General features: G+C 49.4%; 1 protein-coding gene across 27 annotated transcripts in view; it reads left to right on the top strand.

The window, feature by feature from the left end:
* The window catches only part of CATIP (ciliogenesis associated TTC17 interacting protein), a 169,192-nt gene that overhangs the window by 92,128 nt on the left and 55,231 nt on the right, over window positions 1-21,833 (top strand). For all 27 annotated transcript variants that reach the window (XM_029605068.1, XM_029605067.1, XM_029605066.1 and 24 more), the window contains 5 exons: window positions 6,001-6,081; window positions 6,625-6,714; window positions 13,988-14,083; window positions 18,725-18,913; window positions 19,759-19,814. In XM_029605068.1, the coding sequence (XP_029460928.1) occupies window positions 6,001-6,081; window positions 6,625-6,714; window positions 13,988-14,083; window positions 18,725-18,913; window positions 19,759-19,814 (512 nt within the window). The remainder of the gene's footprint in view (window positions 1-6,000; window positions 6,082-6,624; window positions 6,715-13,987; window positions 14,084-18,724; window positions 18,914-19,758; window positions 19,815-21,833) is intronic.

The raw sequence follows: 21,833 nt of genomic DNA, 5'->3' as shown, positions 1-21,833 counted from the left end.
GTGGGCAGCAGACTAAGAATGTTTTACGAGGAATGGGTCAAGATAACGTTGGATCAGTGGGTACTCACTGTGATAAAACACGGTTACGCGTTAGATTTTGCATGTATGCCCCGTCAGCGGTTCATGGTCTCCCCCTGCGCACCAATGCCAAAGCGCGCAGTGGTTCAGGACACTCTGCAGCGGTTGCTTGATCTCAGAGCCATCATTCCAGTACCGTCGGAGGAGCTTCGAAGGGGCCAATACTCCATTTATTTTGTGGTCCCCAAGAAAGAAGGAACTTTTCGACCCATTCTGGATCTCAAGCGGGTCAACAAATGCTTGTGGATTCCTTGATTCCGGATGGAAACGCTAAGATCAGTCATTGTGTCGGTGCGACAGGGGGAATATCTGGCATCTCTGGATCTCACCGAAGCCTATCTACATATCGGCATCCGGCCAGACCATCAGTGTTTCCTACTTTTCTCCATTTTGGGGCATCACTATCAGTTCCAGGCACTCCCATTCGGTCTGGCCACGGCTCCCAGAACCTTCACCAAAATCATAGTAGTGGTGGCAGCACAGCTCCGCAGGGAAGGATATCTGGTCCACCTGTATTTGGACGATTGGCTGATTCGAGCGAAGTCGGAGCTGCAGTGTCAGGAAGCGGTCCGTCGGGTACTACAGTTGCTACGCAACCTTGGTTGGGTAGTCAACCTGTCCAAAAGTCGACTGACTCCCACACAGTCCTTGGAGTTTTTGGGAGCTTTGTTCGACACCCAGCGAGGTATGGTCTCCCTCACGGAAGAACGGGTGATCAAACTTCAAGGTCAGGTTCAGACCTTATTAGCCAAGTCTCCTCCAATAGTTTGGGATTATTTACAGGTGCTGGGTTCCATGACATCGACTCTGGAATTGGTTCCTTGGTCTTTCGCTCATATGAGGCCTTTGCAATCCACGTTGCTTTCCCGCTGGAACCCAGTTTCAGAACAGTTTCGCATTCCGTTACCATTGCAGGGATACGCTCGCTCCAGCCTGACCTGGTGGCTCAACCGGGACAACCTACGGCAGGGTGTACCCTTGGTTATTCCGGATTGGACGGTGGTCACCACGGATGCCAGCTGGTATGGTTGGAGGGCGGTTTGTCAGCGGATCACGGTGCAGGGCAGGTGGTCCCCGCAGGAGGCACTTTGGTCCATCAACCGTCTAGAGACTTGAGCGGTGCGGTTAGCTCTGCAGGCTTTTCTTCCAATACTACGAGGCAAGTCTGTACGCATCCTCTCCGACAATGCAACCACGGTGGCTTATATCAACCGACAAGGAGAAACGAGGAGTCAATCAGTTGCGTTGGAAGCTCAGTTGTTGATCTCTTGGGTGAAACGGAACTTGTTCAGTATAGCCGCCTTCCACATTGCCGGGGTCAACAACATTCGAGCGGACTTTCTCAGTCAACATTGCATAAATCCAGGGGAATGGGAGCTCACGGACGAAGCCTTTCTTCGCATTTGCGCTCGGTGGGGGCCACCCTGTGTAGATCTAATGGCAACGTTGAGGAACCCTGTTGCCTACTCAGGCTAGAGCTTATTCCATTACAGCTCAGGTAGTGTCATGGATGGAGTTAGATTGTTGTCTCCTGTTGACATTTGCCGAGCTGCGACGTGGTCCCCACTCCTGGATGTGCAGGCCTGGGAGGACGCAACCTTTGCACGTGTGGTTTTGACTAGATGACAGGCAGCCTCCCACCCTATTCGGGAGTGGCTTTGGCACATCCCACTGGTTCTGAATCCATCTGTCTAGGTGCTAGGAAATGAGAAATTACTACTTACCTGATAATTTCCTTTTTTTTAATCTAGACAGATGGATTCAGCTTCCAGCCCTTGGCTGCTGTATGATCGTATTATAGTCCTCCTGTGTGGCTACATGTTCCAGGGATTACTGATAAGTGTTACTCCTGTCCCTAGACTATTGTTAATGTATTTCTTGTCTGAGCTCAGTGTTTCATGTTGGCTGAGTACTGAAATGGTTGTGTTTTTAATCAAGTTTTTGCTAATTTGTCACAGTTGCTTTTGAAGAAAATACTAGCGGGCTGATGTCACTGCAGCGGTGTATATACTGTGACGTCAGTTTGCTCCGTCTCCATCTGCTGGTAGAGGTGCCTAACCCGCTGGACCTGAACCCATTTGTACAGATTAAAGAAAAGGAAATTATCAGGTAAGTTATATTTCTCATTTTGGAAATAACGCGGCTTCAGGAAGTCACCTTATTTTACTTGTCTAGGATTACCTAGAGATGAACAGCTTTACATGCATTAGAAAATTGTGTGCATGCACAGCTCAGTAAATGACCCCCTTAGATTGTGAGCCCTCTGGGGAGACAGAGCGTAATCTGTTTTGAAGAGCCTGAAAAAGCGGAGTGGAAATCAACTAAATAATAATAACAATGAGAGACTTGAGAATTATTTTGTTGAAATTTCGGGTCTTCTTGCTGGAAAGGAAGAAAGTATTTTTTTACCTGGAAGGAGAAGAGGTGGAAGTCAAGGGGGGCAACTTTTGGAAAGCCCCATTTCATCAGACAGTCTGGATGTTTCGGCGATACTGGAGAGGAGAGTCCAGGACAGATGGAAGATGTGAGGGGAACCTTACTGGCTTCCCTGTTGTTTGAGCAAGATTTAAATCCGATTATAAAAATGCATTTATGAAAGAGTCAGGCTTTGTTCTATGGCAAAAGAAGATGGACTTACCCTGCTGTTTCTAAAGTAACACAAGATAGAAGGATGGGTTTTCTTGCAGTGGCCCCTTGGCACTTCGCTGGCCTTGGAAATGCGCTGTGCGATGTGTTGGGATCCGATACCTTTTCTTCTCCCCGATCAGCTACATATTTGTTAGATCAGAAGAGAGTCTTCAGTGCTGATCCTATCATTAGATGGTCACTGAAATGTCCCCCCAGTGATTCACGTTATTGCCTTTGCTTTTTCTGTTCTCGTAATGATTGTGGCCTAATGGGAGCCATTTTGATTTTTTAGTTCTTCATTTACTCTTTGTAAGATAATTATATTACTGGATATATTGTTATATTGGTGAATGTATATTCAATTTACCATGTTTTTTCTTCTTTTATGGCTCTAAGCTCTATATTAATGTCCATTTTGTTGGAAATGTTATAATTATAAATAGATAATAAATACGTTTGCCGGTTATTTTTCCTACTGAGTGGGTTTTCGAATATGGATCTCTTGGGTATATTTTAGGGAACACGCGTGCGCCCATAAACGCGCGTACTGCTACAGGCTTTACACGTGTATCTTGCGCACTCGGAAAGGGAGGGAGTGAGAGAGAGAGAGGGCACTGACTCTCTCTATATATGCACCACTCTAGAGGGCACTTGGAAGCGGGGTGGGGGGTGTTACAGAGACATTCAGGGGTATTCATAGTAAAACTGACATCAGTAAAGAATTCTAGTCCTTAGAAGTGGTGAGAAGTCTGACAAGAGGAGTTGATTTGTTCATTGCAGTGCTGGCTGCATTCTACAAATCTACTTCTTCTCATCACTTATAAGGTCTACAATTCTTTACTGATGTCAATTTTACCATGAATACCCCTGAATGTGTCTGTAGCAACACCCACCCCACTTCCAGTGCCCCTCCAGAGTGGTGCATATATAGACTGACTCTACACGAGACTCTCTCTCTCTGTCTGTCCCGGGCTCACGTGTGTTGCCTGTGCAAAATTTGTGGAACACCCATGACCTGCCCCTTTTCCGCCTCCTTAGTCATGTATGCATGCCCTTCCCGGCTTCTTAAAATATGCGGGCCCACACACGGGCTGTTTTTGCATGAGCAACGCTTTTCAAACCTACCTCTTCGTTATTACCCGAGTTTCCCACTTATCCCCCATTTTCTCTCTCATTAATGTGCGCTTCTGCTGCCAGTTGGTGACTATCCTATGACGTGCCGTGCTTCTGGAACACACATGAGCACACAATCTAAAGCTTAGAACATTCTCAGGCACTAAGAGGAAGATGTCATAGTGGCCAGAGACATCTAGAAGCGTAAGAAAAGTATTTTCTGTCTTGCTGAAGGATTTTCATCGTTCAGCATAATTTACCCTGGCTGTCCCAACTTTGCTTTAGAATTTCTGTTACTTTCCTAGCCAGCCCTCTCGGACCTCTGTGGAGGGAGTCCTGTACTAGTTATGGATTTTGGTAGGTATTTAACTTTTCTGTCTCTCTGCAATCCAAATCTATTCCTCTGATGTTAGTCCCCTACAAGCCTGGATTTAGGCATAGGCAACTGCCAAAGAGGCGTGCAACTGAGCCAAGAAGGAGCCCGATTTAGCAATCCACTTCAAAGGGGCGCTGCTCTGGCACTCCGGGACTCTGCAGAGGGGTCAAGGTAGAGGGACTTCACCCACGATCTGATTTCCAGGGTCTTCTACCTGCTGCCCAGTTCTACCTATGGATGATCGAATCTTCTGAAAAGAGCATCCTACCTTCCTCTGCCCCTCTTGCTCAGTTCTCCTGTAGGGGTGGTCTCCACCTTTGGCTCTGCTTCCAGAATTGCTCACATTTTCTAGGTGAGATCCCTAGGTCGGTTGTGGCAAAGCTGGCAGGAGAGAACGGCCCCTTCAGCCAGATCTGAGCGCAGGCATTGTTTCACTATAATGAGCTTGAGAAGGATCTGGCCAAGACAGAAAGTGGGTGGGATGGAACTGTTAGTTGGTGATAACAGCTAGAGATAACGCTGCAGGTAGAAAGAAGTGTGTTTTAAAACAATTTCAAAACTGTTGGTTACACTTTCTCCTGGTTTATTACTAAGGCCTGGTATTCTGTTTTACTCCCCCACCATCCTTACAAGCTCACCTGTATCTGTCATCTCTCTTCTCTTCCTGAACCCGTGTCCGCCACTCCCAGCTCTGCTGCTGCTGCTGAGCTCCTGTCCTTCTCCATTTTCAAAAGTCAGGGCCCAGCAGTTAATGGAGTGATCCTGTAGTAGCAGCAGAAAAACTGGACCTGTGAGTTTGGAAATCAAACCCAGCAGAAACCAAGGGGAGATGGGAGAGTGGTAGGTGGAGAGAAGGATGATAGAATTGATGAGAAAGATAGGAGAGTTTAGAAAGGGAACGACAAAAGGGGGGAGTTGAGATTTGACCCCCTCCTCTACCTCAAGCATATCCAAGTTTCCAATCCCCTCTGAAGCCCCCTCCCCGTTAGCACCCAGCCTTCAGATCCCTGCTACATTCTGCAGCTGCAGTGAGCACTTTCTACTGAAGCCCCCTCCCCGTTAGCACCCGGCCTTCAGATCCCTGCTACATTCTGCAGCTGCAGTGAGCACTTTCTACTGAAGTCCCCTCCCCGTTAGCACCCGGCCTTCAGATCCCTGCTACATTCTGCAGCTGCAGTGAGCACTTTCTACTGAAGCCCCCTCCCCGTTAGCACCCGGCCTTCAGATCCCTGCTACATTCTGCAGCTGCAGTGAGCACTTTCTACTGAAGCCCCCTCCCCGTTAGCACCAGGCCTTCAGATCCCCGCTACATTCTGCAGCTGCAGTGAGCACTTTCTACTGAAGCCCCCTCCCCGTTAGCACCCAGCCTTCAGATCCCCGCTACATTCTGCAGCTGCAGTGAGCACTTTCTACTGAAGCCCCCTCCCCGTTAGCACCCAGCCTTCAGATCCCCGCTACATTCTGCAGCTGCAGTGAGCACTTTCTACTGAAGCCCCCTCCTCGTTAGCACCAGGCCATCAGATCCCCGCTACATTCTGCAGCTGCAGTGAGCACTTTCTACTGAAGCCCCCTCTCCGTTAGCACCAGGCCTTCAGATCCCTGCTACATTCTGCAGCTGCAGTGAGCACTTTCTACTGAAGCCCCCTCCCCGTTAGCACCCGGCCTTCAGATCCCTGCTACATTCTGCAGCTGCAGTGAGCACTTTCTACTGAAGCCCCCTCCCCGTTAGCACCAGGCCTTCAGATCCCTGCTACATTCTGCAGCTGCAGTGAGCACTTTCTCCTGCTTTTGTTTCTTACTAAAAGATTCGGAGGAGGAATTGCGGGCAATGACTGCTAAGCCTGAGCTGCCGGTCCCACAGAAATTGGATCAGGAGCCTGAAGAGGGTAAGTGTGCCTGTTTCTGATTAGTATGTCCTGTTCTGCCAGCATTGAGATCCACACACACAGTCGCAGCTCTGCCCCCTCAAAGCTCTCAGTCCTGCCTTTACCTCGTCCTGACAGTGCGCAGGGCAAGCCGCATTCCATTAATGTCTAAGCATTTAGTGCGGGGGGGGGGGATAATCCTATGTTTCCAAGCATGGGAAAGGGAGAATTGGGCAGCTACAGCCCCAGCATTTTTCTGTGAAATGTCCTGGGAGTGGGAGGCCCCAGTTTTTATTTTAAAGTGGGCAGTTTGGCTGCTCAAACCCGACTTTTTTTTTTTTTTTTTATTTTTAACACAGTTTTTATTGTCATGTCCAAAAACAACATACTCACATCTGTGGTCTTAAGAGATAACGAAATAGATTTTTTTTTAAATATCCAGTAAACCAATGAGCAGCAAAGTTACCCGGATGACTTGTGTGAGTGACCCTAGCCAAGTAGATTCAGCTTTCCCAGATAACTCCTAATGTTCTGATTTGCTCCTCTTTCCTTTCTTTTGCCCAGGATCAGAGGCGGAAACCCTTGCAGTGACTGATGAATCTGACCTCTCAGCGAAAGTTAGTGAAGAAACCATCGAAAGCCTTTCCATTAGTGGTTAGTGCCACTAATTTCCGTTCAGCACTTATACGTAACAGCTCTTCCCTGTACGCACCCGGATCAGCCCAGACTGCTGGGTTCTACCTCCCTTCCAGCAGATGGAGACGGAGGAAAACTCGAAGGGCACCCACTACTATAAAAGTGTGCCACCTGCCATCCCTCCAGCAGATGAAGGTGGTAGCACCTGCGGTCCTGGTACTAGCCTTATTTTGGAAAAAAAAAAAAAGAAAGAAGTAGCGGCCCAGTTTTTTCTGTACCTCTGGTTAGATCAAAGAGGCTCCTTTAAGAAAAAAAAATAAAAAATAGAGCACTGAGCACTTTGCCTCCCGGGGAGAAGTCAGCAGAGCTGCCTCCCCGATTGCAGGCTTGGCTGCCGAAGTCTGTTGATTTCTTCCGTGGATTTGCAGCCTCTATCCCCGGAGCACTGGGGAGTGACTAGGGGGGATTTACCGGTGGGCCGTTCCCTCCCCCCTTGGCCCAGAGTCGGCGATACTCTGGTGAGACCCCGGGCCGTGCGAGTCACGGTGATTTTTGGGGAAAAAAAAATCCGAGTGCTTTATTTTTGTTTGCACTGCGGTCTCCCGAGCTCTGGGGGTTTTTATTTTAGTGTTTCCCCTGTCTCTGCACCTCGGCGATGCCGCATGCATCGTGTTGCATGGCTTGTGGGGAGCCAGCGGGGAGGCTCTCCCGCGAGAGCCTCTGCTCCCGCTGCATTCCCGGAGGGGAAGGACTGCTGCGAGGCCCCGTGGTGCGGGTAAGCCTTCGCATGGTCAGAGCAGTCGGCCTGCTTTGTTCCCGCAGAGCGTGGGAATGGTGGCCATTTTGGGAGCCTTGGAGGATTCCTCTGACAGCACAGCAGGGGGGGAGGGGATTCCCCTCCCACACTTTATCCTCATAATAGAAGCCCCGGATCCCCTTGGGGGGTTGAGGCCAGCTTCTCCTGGGCTCTCCTCTTCACCTCCGCAGAGGGGCATAAAGGGCCAGCCCTCATTTTCTGTGTATTTTGTGTTGCTTATGCATAAGGCTTATTTGACTAGTCTTATGCCTACGGGGGAGCCGGATCCGGGTCTTGCAAGGCTGGTTCCTCCTCCTGCAAAGCTTCCTTGTTTGGACCCTCCGGAGGTATCCAGGATCCGGGGCATTTGAGGATCGTCGAGGTCTGGTGAGCCCGCTCCGGCGGGTGACTCTGCGGCTGTGGATCCTCTGCAGGGGGATGCAGATGGGGATGCAGAGCGGACAGCCCCTGTTGAGGGCGACGATCCTCGCGTTCTCCGCTTGTTTCGGTGAGATGAACTGGAGCCCCTGATTCCGTATGTCCTGTCGGAGCTAGGGATTCAATCCACCCCAGAGGACCCGGCAACAGATTCGGTGGACCCAGTTCTGTTGGGTCTTCGTCCTCCGACAAAGGCTTTTCCTTTCCATCCCATGTTGTTGCAGCTCATGTTTCGCGAGTGGGATGCCCCGGAGGCGAGCTATGGATAAATTGTATCCGCTCCCGGATGATTCCCTGGAAATACTTAAGGTTCCCAAGGTGGATGCGGCGGTTTCAGCGGTTACGAAGCGTACCACGATTCCAGTGGCGGGGGCGGCGGCCCTTAAAGGACCCGCAGGATTGAAAGCTCGAGGTGCACTTGAAGAGGATTTTTGAGGTGTCAGCCCTGGGGGTCATGGTGGCCATCTGCAGCAGTTTGATCTGTACCAAGGCCTCAGCGGTGTAAGCTCAGAGGCTGTTGTGGCTCCATAACTGGTCGGCTGATGTATCTTCTAAGTCTTGGGGGGCAATTCCTTTCAGAGGAAAATTCTTGTTTGGTAAAGATTTAGAGCAGCTTATTAAATCTTAGGAGATAATCAGGTGTACAAGCTTCCCTAGGATAAGCCTAAGTCTTCCAAGTCTTTTGGCCTGTTGCGGTCTCATTTTTGAGGTCAGTACCAGTTTCAGCAGACCAGGCCGTCCTACAGTCAGCATCAGTCTTCGGGTAGGCCCCAGGCTTGGACTTCTTCCTTTTGAGGCCATCTGCCTGCTCGTGACGGAGTCCATCCCGGTCAGGCAGCCAAGTCCTCACAATGAGATAACGCCGACCCATTCCTCCGTTCCGGTGATAGGAGGTCAGCTCTCCCTATTCTACGAGGAGTGGATCAACATAACGTCCGACTGGTGGGTTCTAAGCATCATAGAACATGGCTATGCATTAGAATTTGCTCAGCCCTGCGAGACCTGTTTCTAATCTCTCCCTGCGGATCTTTTCAAAAGCGGCACATCATAGCTCAAACCCTTCAACAGTTGGAGGATCTGGGAGTGGTAGTTCCAGTTCCTCCAGATGAGCACTGGACAGGGAGGTATTCAATTTATTTCATGGTCCCCAAGAAGGAAGTCTCTTTTCGTCCGATCCTAGACCTGAAGAAGGTCAACAGAGCCCTCCGGGTGCCCCGTTTTCGTATGGAGACCCTGCGTTCGGTGATAGCAGTGGTACGCAAAGGAGAGTTTCTAGCTTCGCTGGACTTGATGGAAGCATACCTTCACATTGGTATTCACAAGGATCATCAGAGGTTTCTGCACTTCATGGTTCTTGGCAAACATTATCAGTTTCAAGCCCTTCAGTTCGGACTGGCGACCGCCCCACACAAGTTTACGAAAGTGATGGTGGTGCTGGCGGTGGCCCTTAAGAACATAAGAACATAAGAAAATGCCATACTGGGTCAGACCAAGGGTCCATCAAGCCCAGCATCCTGTTTCCAACAGTGGCCAATCCAGGCCATAAGAACCTGGCAAGTACCCAAAAACTAAGTCTATTCCATGTAACCATTGCTAATGGCAGTGGCTATTCTCTTCAGCGAGAAGGCATCCTGGTTCATCCATATTTGGATGACTGGCTGATCCGAGCGAAGTCTGAACACCTCTGCAGATTAGCGATCGACAGAGTAGTGCATAGCCTTCACTCTCTAGGTTGGATCATCAACAGCACCAAGAGTCACTTGTCACCTGTTCAAGTTCTGGACTTCTTAGGAGCACGCTTCGAAATGCGGATGGGGAAAGTCTTCCTAATGCAGGAGCGGATCGACAAGCTGATGTCGCAGTTCTGTCGCATCCTGTCCCTGCCAGTACCCAAGGTGTGGGACTACTTGCAGGTGCTTGGTTCTATGGCATCTACTCTGGAGTTGGTTCCTTAGGCCTTTGCTCATATGAGGCCGTTACAAAGAGCATTGCTTTCCCGTTGGGATCCCAAGTCGGATGAGTTTGGGATTCTGTTGCTTCTTCAGGAGCCGGCCAGGTCCAGTCTGGATTAGTGTTTGATCCCCGAGAACTTAAGGCGGGGAGTGGAGCTGGAAGTGCCGTAGTGGGTAATCGTGATGACAGACGCCAGTCTCTCCGGTTGGGGGGCAGTTTGCCAGTCTCATGCGGCACAAGGTCAGTGGATGCAGAAGGAAGCGCAGTGGTCCATCAAACTTCTGGAAACCAGGGCAGTGTGGCTAGCCTTGCTGAAGTTTCTTTCCCTCATCCGTCATCAGTCAGTTCGGATTTTGTCCAACAATGCGACGATGGTGGCATTTATCAATCGTCAAGGGGGCAATAAAAGCCAGCTGGTGGCCTCAGAGGCAGACATACTGATGATCTGGGCAGAAGCAAATCTCGCCCGTCTGGCAGCTTTGCACATAACCGGAGTAGACAAAGTTCAGGCGGACTTCTTAAGTTGCCAGTGTTTGGACCTCGGAGAATGGGAGCTCTCCAATGAGGCGTTGAGGCTATTGGGGCGTTCCTTGACTGGATTTGATGGAGACTCGGTTGAATGCGAAGGCGGTTCGATTCTTCAGTCACAGAAGGGAGCACGGGGTGGAAAGAATGGATGCCCTTGTCCTTCCATGGCCCCGTGACATTCTGCTCTACGTGTTTCCTCCCTGGCCCCTAGTGGGCAAGGTCGTGCGAAGAATAGAGTCCCATCAAGGCTCAGTCAACCTGGTGGCTCCGGAGTGGCCTTGGAGGCCGTGGTTTGCAGACCTGGTCAACTTGGCGGTGGATGGTCCGCTTCGTCTCAGTCACCTCCCGAATCTTCTGAGGCAAGGTCCAATATTTTTCGACCAGGCGGCTCACTTTTGTCTAATGGCCTGGCTTTTGAAAGGAGGCAATTAAGAAAGAAGGGTTATCCGGTCGCGGTCATTTCTACCCTTTTGAGGGCACATAAGACCTCTACGTCGCTTATGTATGTTAGGGTCTGGAAGGTATTCGATTCGTGGTGTACTGGTTTGAGCGTTGCCCTGTGCCGTGCCTCTCTTGTCCATATACTCGTTTTCTTGCAGGAGGGGTTGAAGAAAGGTCTGGCGTATAGCTCTCTCAGGGTGCAGGTGGCAGCCCTGGGCTGTTTGTGGGGGAAAATTGACGGAATGTCCCTGGCGGTTCATCCGGACGTTTCGCGGTTTCTGTGGAGTGCTAAGCACTTGAAGCCCACAGTCCAACCGGTGTGTCCTTCTTGGAGTCTGAATCTGGTTCTTCATGGGTTGTGCAGGCTTCCTTATGAAGCATCTTGAAGGATCTAACGTTCAAGTCGGTTTTCCTAGTGGCTATCTGCTCGGTGAGGCGCATATCGGAGCTTCAAGCATTGTCTTGTAGGGAACCTTTTTTTAAGTTTACAGCTTCGGGGGTGTCTCTCTGGAAGGTTCCGTCCATTCTACCGAAATTAGTGTCTGCTTTCCACTTAAATCAGTCGGTGGAGTTGCCGGCTTTCCCAGAGTTGGATTCTGGGTCTTCTCAGGATCGTGACTTGAGGAAGTTGGACGTCCGGCAGGTTCTCCTTCACTATTTGGAGGCTACTAATCACTTCAGGTTGTTGGACCAACTCTTTGTCTTTTGGAGCGGTCCTAAGAAAGGGCATAAGGCTTCCAAGGCGACCATTGCCCGTTGGTTGAAGGAAGCGATCACTTCAATGTATATCGGTCATGGCCGGGCAGTACAAGATGGTTTAAAAGCTCATTCGATCCGTTCTCAAGCTGCATCTTGGGCAGAGAGTCAGCTGGTCTCTCCGCTGGAGATATGTAGAGCGGCGACTTGGAAGTCTCTGCACACTTTTGCTAGGCATTATCGGTTAGACATACGGGCTCCGGATGCAGACTGTTTTGGCAGTAGTGTGCTTCGCGTGGGACTCTCCAGGTCCCACCCCATGTAGGGCAGCTTGGGTACATCCCAGCAGTCTGGACTGATCCGGGTACGTACAGGGAAAGGAAAATTGGTTCTTACCTGCTAATTTTCGTTCCTGTAGTACCACAGATCAGTCCAGACGCCCGCCCGGGGATGAAGAGATAACAAAGGAGAATCCGCTCGATTGTATTTTTTCTATCTGCAGGTTTTCGAATGAGAAGCAAACTATTCAAATTCGCGCAATTTGATGAATTAAATTTTCAGAGTGCTCACATTCCTTTCCCCCAGTTTTTGATCTAACCATTGGATTAGGATGCGAGGTTGTTGGTTGCAAAGTTTTCTATCTGCTTTGATACTGTTTATACTGAAGGGATCGCAGGTGGCACACTGGAATATTAGTGGGTGCCCTTCAAGTTTTTCTCTGTCTCCATCTGCTGGAAGGGCGGCAAAACCCAGCGGTCTGGACTGATCCATGGTACTACAGGAATGAAAATTAGCAGGTAAGAACCAATTTTCCTTTCCAGTATTGAGGCCGAAACATGACTCTGCCGATGCACCTCACTCCTGCCCTGCAGAACCCTCTGCCGTTCCAGTACTCAGATCCACACACACAGCATTGCACCTCACTCCTGCCCTGCAGCATCCCCTGCCGTTCCAGTGCTCAGATCCACTCACACAGCTCTGTACCTCACTCCTGCCCTGCGGCATCCCCTGCCGTTCCAGTGCTCAGATCCACTCACAGAGCTCTGCACCTCACTCCTGCCCTGCGGCACCTCCTGCCATTCCAGTACTGAGACCTCCGCACAAAGCACTGCACCTCACTCCTGCCCTGCCTTACCTCTGCTGTTCCAGTGCTCAGATCCACTCACACAGCTCTGCACCTCACTCCTGCCCTGCGGCATCCCCTGACATTCCAGTACTGAGACCTCCGCACAAAGCACTGCACCTCACTCCTGCCCTGCCTTACCTCTGCTGTTCCAGTGCTCAGATCCACTCACACAGCACTGCACCTTACTCCTGCCCTGCGGCACCTCCTGCCATTCCAGTAGTGAGACCTTCGCACAAAGCACTGCACCTCACTCCTGCCCTGCGGCACCCCCTGACATTCCAGTAGTGAGACCTCCATACACAGTACTGCACCTCACTCCTGCCCTGCCTTACCTCTGCTGTTCCAGTGCTCAGATACACACACACAGCTCTGCACCTCACTCCTGCCCTGCGGCACCCCCTGACATTCCAGTAGTGAGACCTCCATACACAGTACTGCACCTCACTCCTGCCCTGCCTTACCTCTGCTGTTCCAGTGCTCAGATACACACACACAGCTCTGCACCTCACTCCTGCCCTGCGGCACCCCCTGACATTCCAGTAGTGAGACCTCCATACACAGTACTGCACCTCACTCCTGCCCTGCCTTACCTCTGCTGTTCCAGTGCTCAGATACACACACACAGCTCTGCACCTCACTCCTGCCCTGCGGCACCCCCTGACATTCCAGTAGTGAGACCTCCATACACAGTACTGCACCTCACTCCTGCCCTGCCTTACCTCTGCTGTTCCAGTGCTCAGATACACACACACAGCTCTGCACCTCACTCCTGCCTTGCGGCACCCCCTGCCATTCCAGTACTGAGACCTCCGCACACAGTACTGCACCTCACTCCTGCCCTGCCTTACCTCTGCTGTTCCAGTGCTCAGATACACACACACAGCTCTGCACCTCACTCCTGCCTTGCGGCACCCCCTGCCATTCCAGTACTGAGACCTCCGCACACAGTACTGCACCTCACTCCTGCCCTGCAGCACCCCCTGCTGTTCCAGTGCTCAGATCCACACACACAGCACTGCACCTCACTCCTGCCCTGCAGCACCCCCTGCCATTCCAGTACTGAGACCTCCGCACACAGTACTGCACCTCACTCCTGCCCTGCAGCACCCCCTGCTGTTCCAGTGCTCAGATCCACACACACAGCACTGCACCTCACTCCTGCCCTGCAGCACCCCCTGCCATTCCAGAACCGAGACCTCCGCACACAGTACTGCACCTCATTCCCCCTTTGCTTCACTATCACTTTTAGTCACTCAAGTAAAATGTTTTGAAAACTGTTCTGATTGACTCCTCTTCTCTTTTTTTTGCTTAAGAATTGGAGCAGGAAACACTGACCACGGCTGAGGATCTTGAGACAGAAAAGCTGCAGAGAGCTAATGAGGAGGCTATTCAGTTTCTCTCCAGCATTGGTTAGTGTCACCAGTTTCTATTTAGCATTTACACCCAACATCCCCTCTTATGCCAATACAGAGCCCTCCACACAGCTCTGCCAATGCACCTTATTCCTGCCTTGCAGTCACTCTTCTGCTGTTCCAATACTGAGATCCCCCCAAACACACAGCTCTGCTAATGCACCACACTCCTGCCCTGCAGTCTCTCCACTACTGTTAAAGTATAGAGATGTGAATCGTGTGATCGATCGTCTTAACAATCGATTTCGGCTGGGGGGGGGAGGGAATCGGATCGTCGCGGTTTTGTTTTTTTAAATATCGTGTAAATCGGGGGAGGGCAGGAAAACCGGCACTCTAAAACATCCCTAAAACCCACCCCGACCCTTTAAAATAAATCCCCCACCCTCCCGAACCCCCCAAAATGTCTTAAATTACCTGGGGTCCAGTGGGGGGGGGGTCCCGTTGTGATCTTCCACTCTCGGGCCACGGGTGCGTTGATAGAAATGGCGCCGGCGCCATTTTGCTTCCTGTCCCCCGACGTCATGAGCGTAGGAGATCGCTCCCGGACCCCCGCTGGACCCCCAGGGACTTTTGGCCAGCTTGGGGGGGGGGCCTCCTGACCCCCACAAGACTTGCCAAAACTCCAGCGGGGGTCCGGGAACGACCTCCTGCACTCGAATCGTGTTGCCGTAATGGAAAATGGCGCCGTGTACGGCAATATGGCCATATGGCTTTTGCTATCGCCTTGTCGCATTGTTTCGCAGACTTCATATCATTAGACACTATCACCCCAAGGTCCCTCTCCTGCTCCGTGCACATCAGCCTTTCCCCCCCCAATCGAATACAGTTCATTCGGATTTCCGCTCCCCATATGCATGACTTTGCACTTCTTGGCATTGAATCTCAGCTGCCATATCTTCGACCACTCTTCCAGTTTCCTTAGATCCCGTCTCATTCTCTCCACTCCTTCCGGCGTGTCCACTCTGTTGCAGATCTTAGTGTCATCCGCAAAAAGACAAACCTTACCTTCTATCCCGTCCGCAATGTCGCTCACAAAGATATTGAACAGTCAGCGTTGCTTTCGCGTTGGAATCCAGTCTCCGAACAGTTTACTTTACCTCTCCCTCTTACGGATACGGCGCGCTCCAGTCTCGATTGGTGGCTTATCTCGGACAACTTATCCCGAGGATTTCCCCTGGAGGTGCCCGAATGGACAATGGTGACCACGGATGCCAGTCTCTCCAGTTGGGGAGCGGTTTGCCTGAGGAAGTCGGTACAGGGACTCGGCCTTTCAGTAGGGTCTCAGTCCTTTCATCCCAGACAGCCCAAGTGAGGTGTAGGCTCGAATAGCAGATCCTCCTGAGCCTCACAATGAACAAGAGATAGGGGGACGTCTCTTTCTCTTTTATCAGAGGTGGGTTGAGATGACATTGGATAAGTGGTTCCTGGAGGTTGGGGGGGTGCAGGGGTCTCTCTGCTACAAGACACTGCTAGCTGCCCTACCATCTTCCTTGCGATCCTAAGTCAGGGAAAAAAACAACGTGTATGCTCCTCGAAAATAGACTTTTATTTATCAGATTTGGCAGAGCCTAGCATTTAGAAAATAACAACACCTATCTTTAACATCCTGGCTACTAAGCACCAATTTTCCCTAAAGAAATATGCCATTAACCTTAGCCTGCTTGAGATACTAACACTTATGACTGACTTACCCCTGATTTCAACTTTCAGGTGATTCTTCTGTTCACCTCTGAAGCAAGTTCCCAAATGGAACGGCAGCAGTATTAGTGGAAGAATACATGTGACTCGCTACGATGAAGGAAAGGGAGGGGAAGTGCAACCAGGGCAGCGGGACACTGGGAAACCGTGACACGCTTGCCGCTGCTTGGCGACACACCGGTTGAGGATCGCTGGTCCAGGAGGACGCAGCCTTTGCACGTGCGGTGTTGACTGGACTGCGGGCAGCCTCCCGCCCTATTCGGGAGTAGCTTGGGTACATCCCGCTCGTCCTGAGTCCGTCTGTCTACATGCTAGGAAAGGAGAAATTTCTACTTACCTGATGATTTTGTTTTCCTTAGTGTAGACAGATGGACTCAGCTTTACTGCCGAATGATTGTATTAATGGTCCTCTTGTGGGGATTACTGGTAAGGGTTCATCCAGTCCCTAGATTGGGGTACATACATTCATTGCCTGAGTTCAATGTTTCATGTTGGTTGAGTACAGAAATGCTTGTCTGTTTTTAATCAGGTTTTTTGCTAGTCTGTCCACAGTTGCTTTTGAAGAGAATACTGACAGGCTGATGTCAATGCAGGAGTATATTATACTGTGATGTCAGTTTGCTTCGTCTCCATCTAAGGAAAATGAAATTATCAGGTAAGTAATTATTTCTCCTTGCAAATCAGAGAATATTCTTTTTCACTCAACTCATAGTTAAGCTCTGGAATTTTTTGCAGGAGGGTGTGGTTAGTGCAGTTAGTGTAGCTGGATTTAAAAAAGGGTTGGATAAGTTCCTAGAGGAGAAGTCCATAAACTGCTATTAATCAATAAGGAATAGTAGCTTGGGATCCATTTACTGTTTGGGTACTTGCCAGGTACTTGTGACTTAGATTGGCCACTGTTGAACATAGGATGCTGAGTTTGATGGACCCTTGGTCTGACCCAGTATAGTTTATCTTATGTTCTTATGTTCTAGGTACAAATTACTAATAGCAGGTCCACACTTTCATTTCTCAGTTCTTTCAGCACTCTGGAATGTGTACCATCTGGACCAGGTGATTTGTTACTCTTTTTAGTTTGTCAGTTTGCCCTGGTACATCTTCCAGGTTCACTGAGATTTGTTTCATTTCCTCTGAATCATCCCCTTTGAATATCATTTCTGGCCTGGGTATCTCTCTTACATCTTCTTTAGTGAAGACCGAAGCAAAGAATTCATTTAGTCTCTCTGCTATGGCTTTGTCCTCCCTAAGTGCTTCTTTTACCCCTCGACCACAGAGGCATTCACGGAGCGGGATGCCAGTGGCCAGTGGTAGGTGTCCACCTTCATGGAGCGGAAGGATGTAGGGCTGTCATCTCCCAATTAAATAAAAAACAAAAACAAAAAACAAAACAGGGATGGGATCCATCAGGTCTAGAGGACACATATAAAGAGCAGGTAGTAAAATACTGCACGGAGCGGCAGTAGCCACAGAGGCATTCACGGAGCGGGATGCCAGTGGCCAGTGGTAGGTGTCCATATAAAGAGCAGGTAGTAAAATACTGCACAGAGCGGCAGTAGCCACAGAGGCATTCACGGAGCGGGATGCCAGTGGCCAGTGGTAGGTGTCCACCTTCACGGAGCGAAAGGATGGAGGGCTGTCATCTCCCAATTAAATAAATAATAAAAAAACCCAGGGATGGGATCCATCAGTTCTAGAGGACGCATATAAAGAGCAGGTAGTAAAACACTGCATGGAGCGGCAGTAGCCACAGAGGCATTAACGGAGCGGGATGCCAGTGGCCGGTGGTAGGTGTCCACCTTCACAGAGTAGAAGGATGAAGGGCATCCATCTCCCAATTAAAAAAAGAAAAGAAAAAAAGAAAAAAAAACAGGGATGGGTTCATGGGCTTATAGGTATTACCAATTATTAGGCTTTTCAATATTTGATGATAGTTAATGTGACTTTCAAGGCATTCTTCACTTTCGGTGCATGTCCGGCATGACTCCTTGCTTCAATGACAGGGGAAAAGAAAAACTGATACTTCACACATTTCCAGCATTGCCCTCTGCTTCATGGCAGAGAGCTATGCTGCCGCTTACCCAACTAATCAAACTTAATATTTCACTTGGAAGCAGCTCCAGCACTGCTCTCTACATTAATGGTGGGGGTGAAAAGGGAATTAGAACATAAGGTTACTAAGAGCCAAGAGAAACAGTTAAGTATGAGAACAAATGTGTGAAGCTTGCTGGGCAGACTGGATGGACCGGTTGGTCTTCTTCTGCCGTCATTTCTATGTTTCTATGTTTCTATGATCATCTAATGGTCCAAATGACTCCCTCACAGGCTTTTTACTGCAAATGTACTTGTAAAAGTAACCAAAGGAGAAGCAAGCTGAAAGGCATCAATGTAATCCAGTAACATTCTCCAGTCATGAATTACAGCAATAAACACAACAGTTTCATGATACTGAGACTGTGTAAGTGTGTTTTCTTTTTTAAAGTATAAACCATTTCAAATATATGCACACGCCGTCTGTGAATATGTCAGTCCCCTCGTGAAGCTGCACAGCAGAGGTCGTGCTGGATCTCCCTGAATGCTCCTCCTTTTTGAGATCAGCCTGCATGCCAAGCTGCGTAGCGCAGGAACTGTGCCAACACATTTCTGGGTGGCCTCAGTGTGCTAGTTTAGTTAGTTAGTTTATTGACTTGCTGTACTGCTTTTTCCACAAGCATCAAAGCTGTGTCTGCAGAACTCTTCAACTGTGGCCGCCTTTGTGAAACGCTGGTTCAGTGTGCCAAACATCTGCTTTGTGCAGGCACTGGCAGTTTCTTATTGTGCTGGTACAATCATATTAGGCATACGTATCGCCACACGTAGAAGATAAAGTATCTTACAATGTGATTGGAGTGTTTCCTGCATGGGATTTTATCTAATGAAGCAAGTCATTTTCTCTTCTCTCAGGTCAGGACGAGCTGCTCTTGAGCACATTTTCAGAGTCGCTGGGCCTCTTCTCGAATGCAGGGACACAGCTCGGAGAATTCACAATCACGGTGCAACCAACCATCTATGCAGGGGAGGAAGACTGCCTCCTGGTACATGCCACTGGCCAGAGTGCAACAGGCGACATTCCCTTTGGCACCTCCATCCTAGGTGAGTGACTGAGTCCACATAGGTTTCCTTTCACCTACCCAGCTGACTCTCTTCCAGTTTAGCTCTTGTAAAACACACACCAGTTCCGACTCCATCCCCTTTCCTATCCCTAGCCCAGCCCCCGGTGAGAATGGCTGCATTCTGGGTAGCCTTTGTCTTAACTGCTTTAAGATTAATTGCAGGTGAAGTTAAGCCTCAAATGGCTGCCAACTCTTCTAAGATATTAATCTAGCATGTCTCACAGCTGTCAAACGTTCCATATTATATACTCCCCAAAGCCTCTTGTACAGCTCAGTCATCTCCGGAGCATGAGGTCTCACATCTCACAGCTATTAAAATCTGCTGGCTTAACTTATTTGGAGGTGCCAACGCATCTCCTGTTAGAGAACAACATGAGAACCATTTTGGATGCCATTCCACTAGGATCAGGCGGCGGAGGGTCTAAAGAGCATCTGATTGGATCTTGAAGAGAGTTTTGATCTGAGCCTTGCAAAAGTCTTTACACTCTTATATGTTTTTCACATTCTGCGGCCCAAAAACTACAACTCAGAATGTTTGTTGCACTGATCTCTTCCTCCGCACTTTCATCGTGTGTGTGAATGTGTTTTTACATTTTATTCTGTCTCTCTTCTTCCTCCCTGCTTCCTAAAGCCCGTTCCATCCTTGGCTTCAGCACTTGCTTCACCCTTCTCTGTGCCCGCTGCACCCGCTCTCTCCTCTCCCCTCCCCCCCTCTCTCTCGGGGTGCTCCTTTCCCTTTGAAGAGCACTGGGGAGACCTGCAGCCGAGTTGTAGAATATCTGCTCTGACCCAAATAACTAACAAAATTCTGCCTTCACTCCCCAGCCTACGTCTCAAAGAATCTGGAAACTTTGGAGCAGCATCATCACGAATACTTAAAGGTACCTCAGTCTGGGTCCTCATTGCTTTCCTTAATATTCCATGGGTTTCTCCGGGAGGAATTCCGCACAAACTAATACACACCGTTCTGTGCACAATATTTAAATAAATGTCAAAATAACACAGTAGAATCACTCTCTTTGAATAATACTGATGCAATAAACTACAAAGTTATTACTCAAAAATGCATTTTTTTAAACATTTTTTGTGCAGAACGTCCCCAGCCTAGGCCATCCCAGCTCTTTTTGCTTCCTCCCAAACATCAACCTTTCAGTTCTCTCTCCCCCACCCAGGCTTAACCCCACAGCTCCCTTCCTCCATCCCCCTCAGACTTAAACCTCTCCCCAGCTCTTCCCCCTCTTTCCATGCTGCACTCAATCTCTCTCTCGCTTTCCCTCTCTAGGATTGACCCCATCTCATCTCGCCCTCATCCCAGGCTTGACTTTACAGCTCTCTCCCCCTGCAGACTTGATCCCTGGTTCCCTTCTCCCTCTCCTGATCCCTGGCTGAACTACACTGCTCTCCTTTCTTCCTCCCAGCTCAGGTGGGCCTGGAACTCTGCTGCAGCCTCTTCCAGGGGGCTCACGCAGCTTAAATTCTGCCCCAAATTCCCCCAGGAGAAAAACCAGCGTGAGCTTTGTCAGAAGTCAGTTTTGTTTTAAATTTCCATTCCTGCAGGTGGTTCCAAAGGAGCCCTGGAGGGGGCGATAGTGCCTCTTTAATTCAAACTCTGCGTCTATGACGTCGGTAACTTCAGATTTGTCTGTATGCCAGTCTCTGACCTTTTGCACTGCACTTATGTCGACTCCTCTGTAGGAGCCTGTAAACTACCTGATGTGCTCTCTCTCTCCTCTTTTATAACTTATGTTTTATTCACGTTTTCCAAGCACATGTAGAAATAGTAGGCCATCCTTGTAACACTGACTATTAACATTTGCTTTAAGACACAGGTGCAGTCTGAGTGACAATAGCCTGTAGTCACTTGACTCAAAAGGTTTACTATCCAACAGCGCTCTTCCAACAGGAAGTCCACCCACTTCAGTTAACATGTAGTAAAATCTTAAGGATCTCAGTTCTACATCCCACTCCTTGGATTGAATTCCATAAAGGACTCCCATAGTCCCTCTTTCTCCTGCTTTATGCATCCATAAGAGATCTGTCCCATTGTTTGATTTCCAGGCTTTTGGCTAGCACAATTCTGGCAGTCAGGAGTAGTTGCAAGACAAGTTCCTTAGATGAATTTAGACCACGTCAGACTTCCACATAGCCCAGCAAAAATAAATTTGGGATCAAGCAGCAGCTCAGCTGCGGTCATCTTCTCTATCTTTTTGGCAACAGCCTCACAACACCTCATGATCCACAGGCACGCCCACTACCTGTGGAAGACATTTCCTTCACCACCGCTGCTTAGTAGAGCTGGCCTGTTTTAGGCAGGAAAATAAATATTCTAATTAAATAAGTAGCCCTTCCAGCATTTTGAATCTGAATTGATTGTCATATAATTAAGCCTGACTGTGGTCAGATGTGTGCAACACACGGTTCCCTGTGCCTCCCCAGATCAGTCCAGACTCCTGGGTTTTGCCTCCCCACCAGCAGATGGAGACAGAGAAAGTTTTACTGATGCTGCTACTTTACCACATGTGCCACCTGCAGTCCCTCAGTATTTCTCTGTCTCCTGCAGTTTTGCAGTCTGGACAATTTTTTTTTCTTTTTGAGCCTTCCTCCCAGGGGTTTTAGAATCCTAGTGGGTTCTTCCCTGTCCAGTTGAGGTGGACGAGACGGGGGTTGGTGACCCTTTTGTGTGCTTGATCTGTGCGCCCATGGGGTGTAAATCTGGGGTCCAGATCCTTCCCTGTCACGAGGCCGCTGAGGTTGGCTGCAGGCTCAGGATATTCTTTTATTCTGAGGCAATCTATTCCTCTTTGAAGCCTCTGTTTCCCAGCTTTGGGGAGTGGAATAAAGAATTTTTTTTGGTTTTTTTTTAAACAAGAGAGCTTAAGGCAGTAGCACATGGCTCTGCT

Source organism: Rhinatrema bivittatum, chromosome 6 (assembly GCF_901001135.1).
Source record: "Rhinatrema bivittatum chromosome 6, aRhiBiv1.1, whole genome shotgun sequence".
In the NCBI taxonomy this organism is placed as follows: domain Eukaryota; kingdom Metazoa; phylum Chordata; class Amphibia; order Gymnophiona; family Rhinatrematidae; genus Rhinatrema; species Rhinatrema bivittatum.
This window is presented reverse-complemented; position numbering and strand designations above follow the sequence as displayed.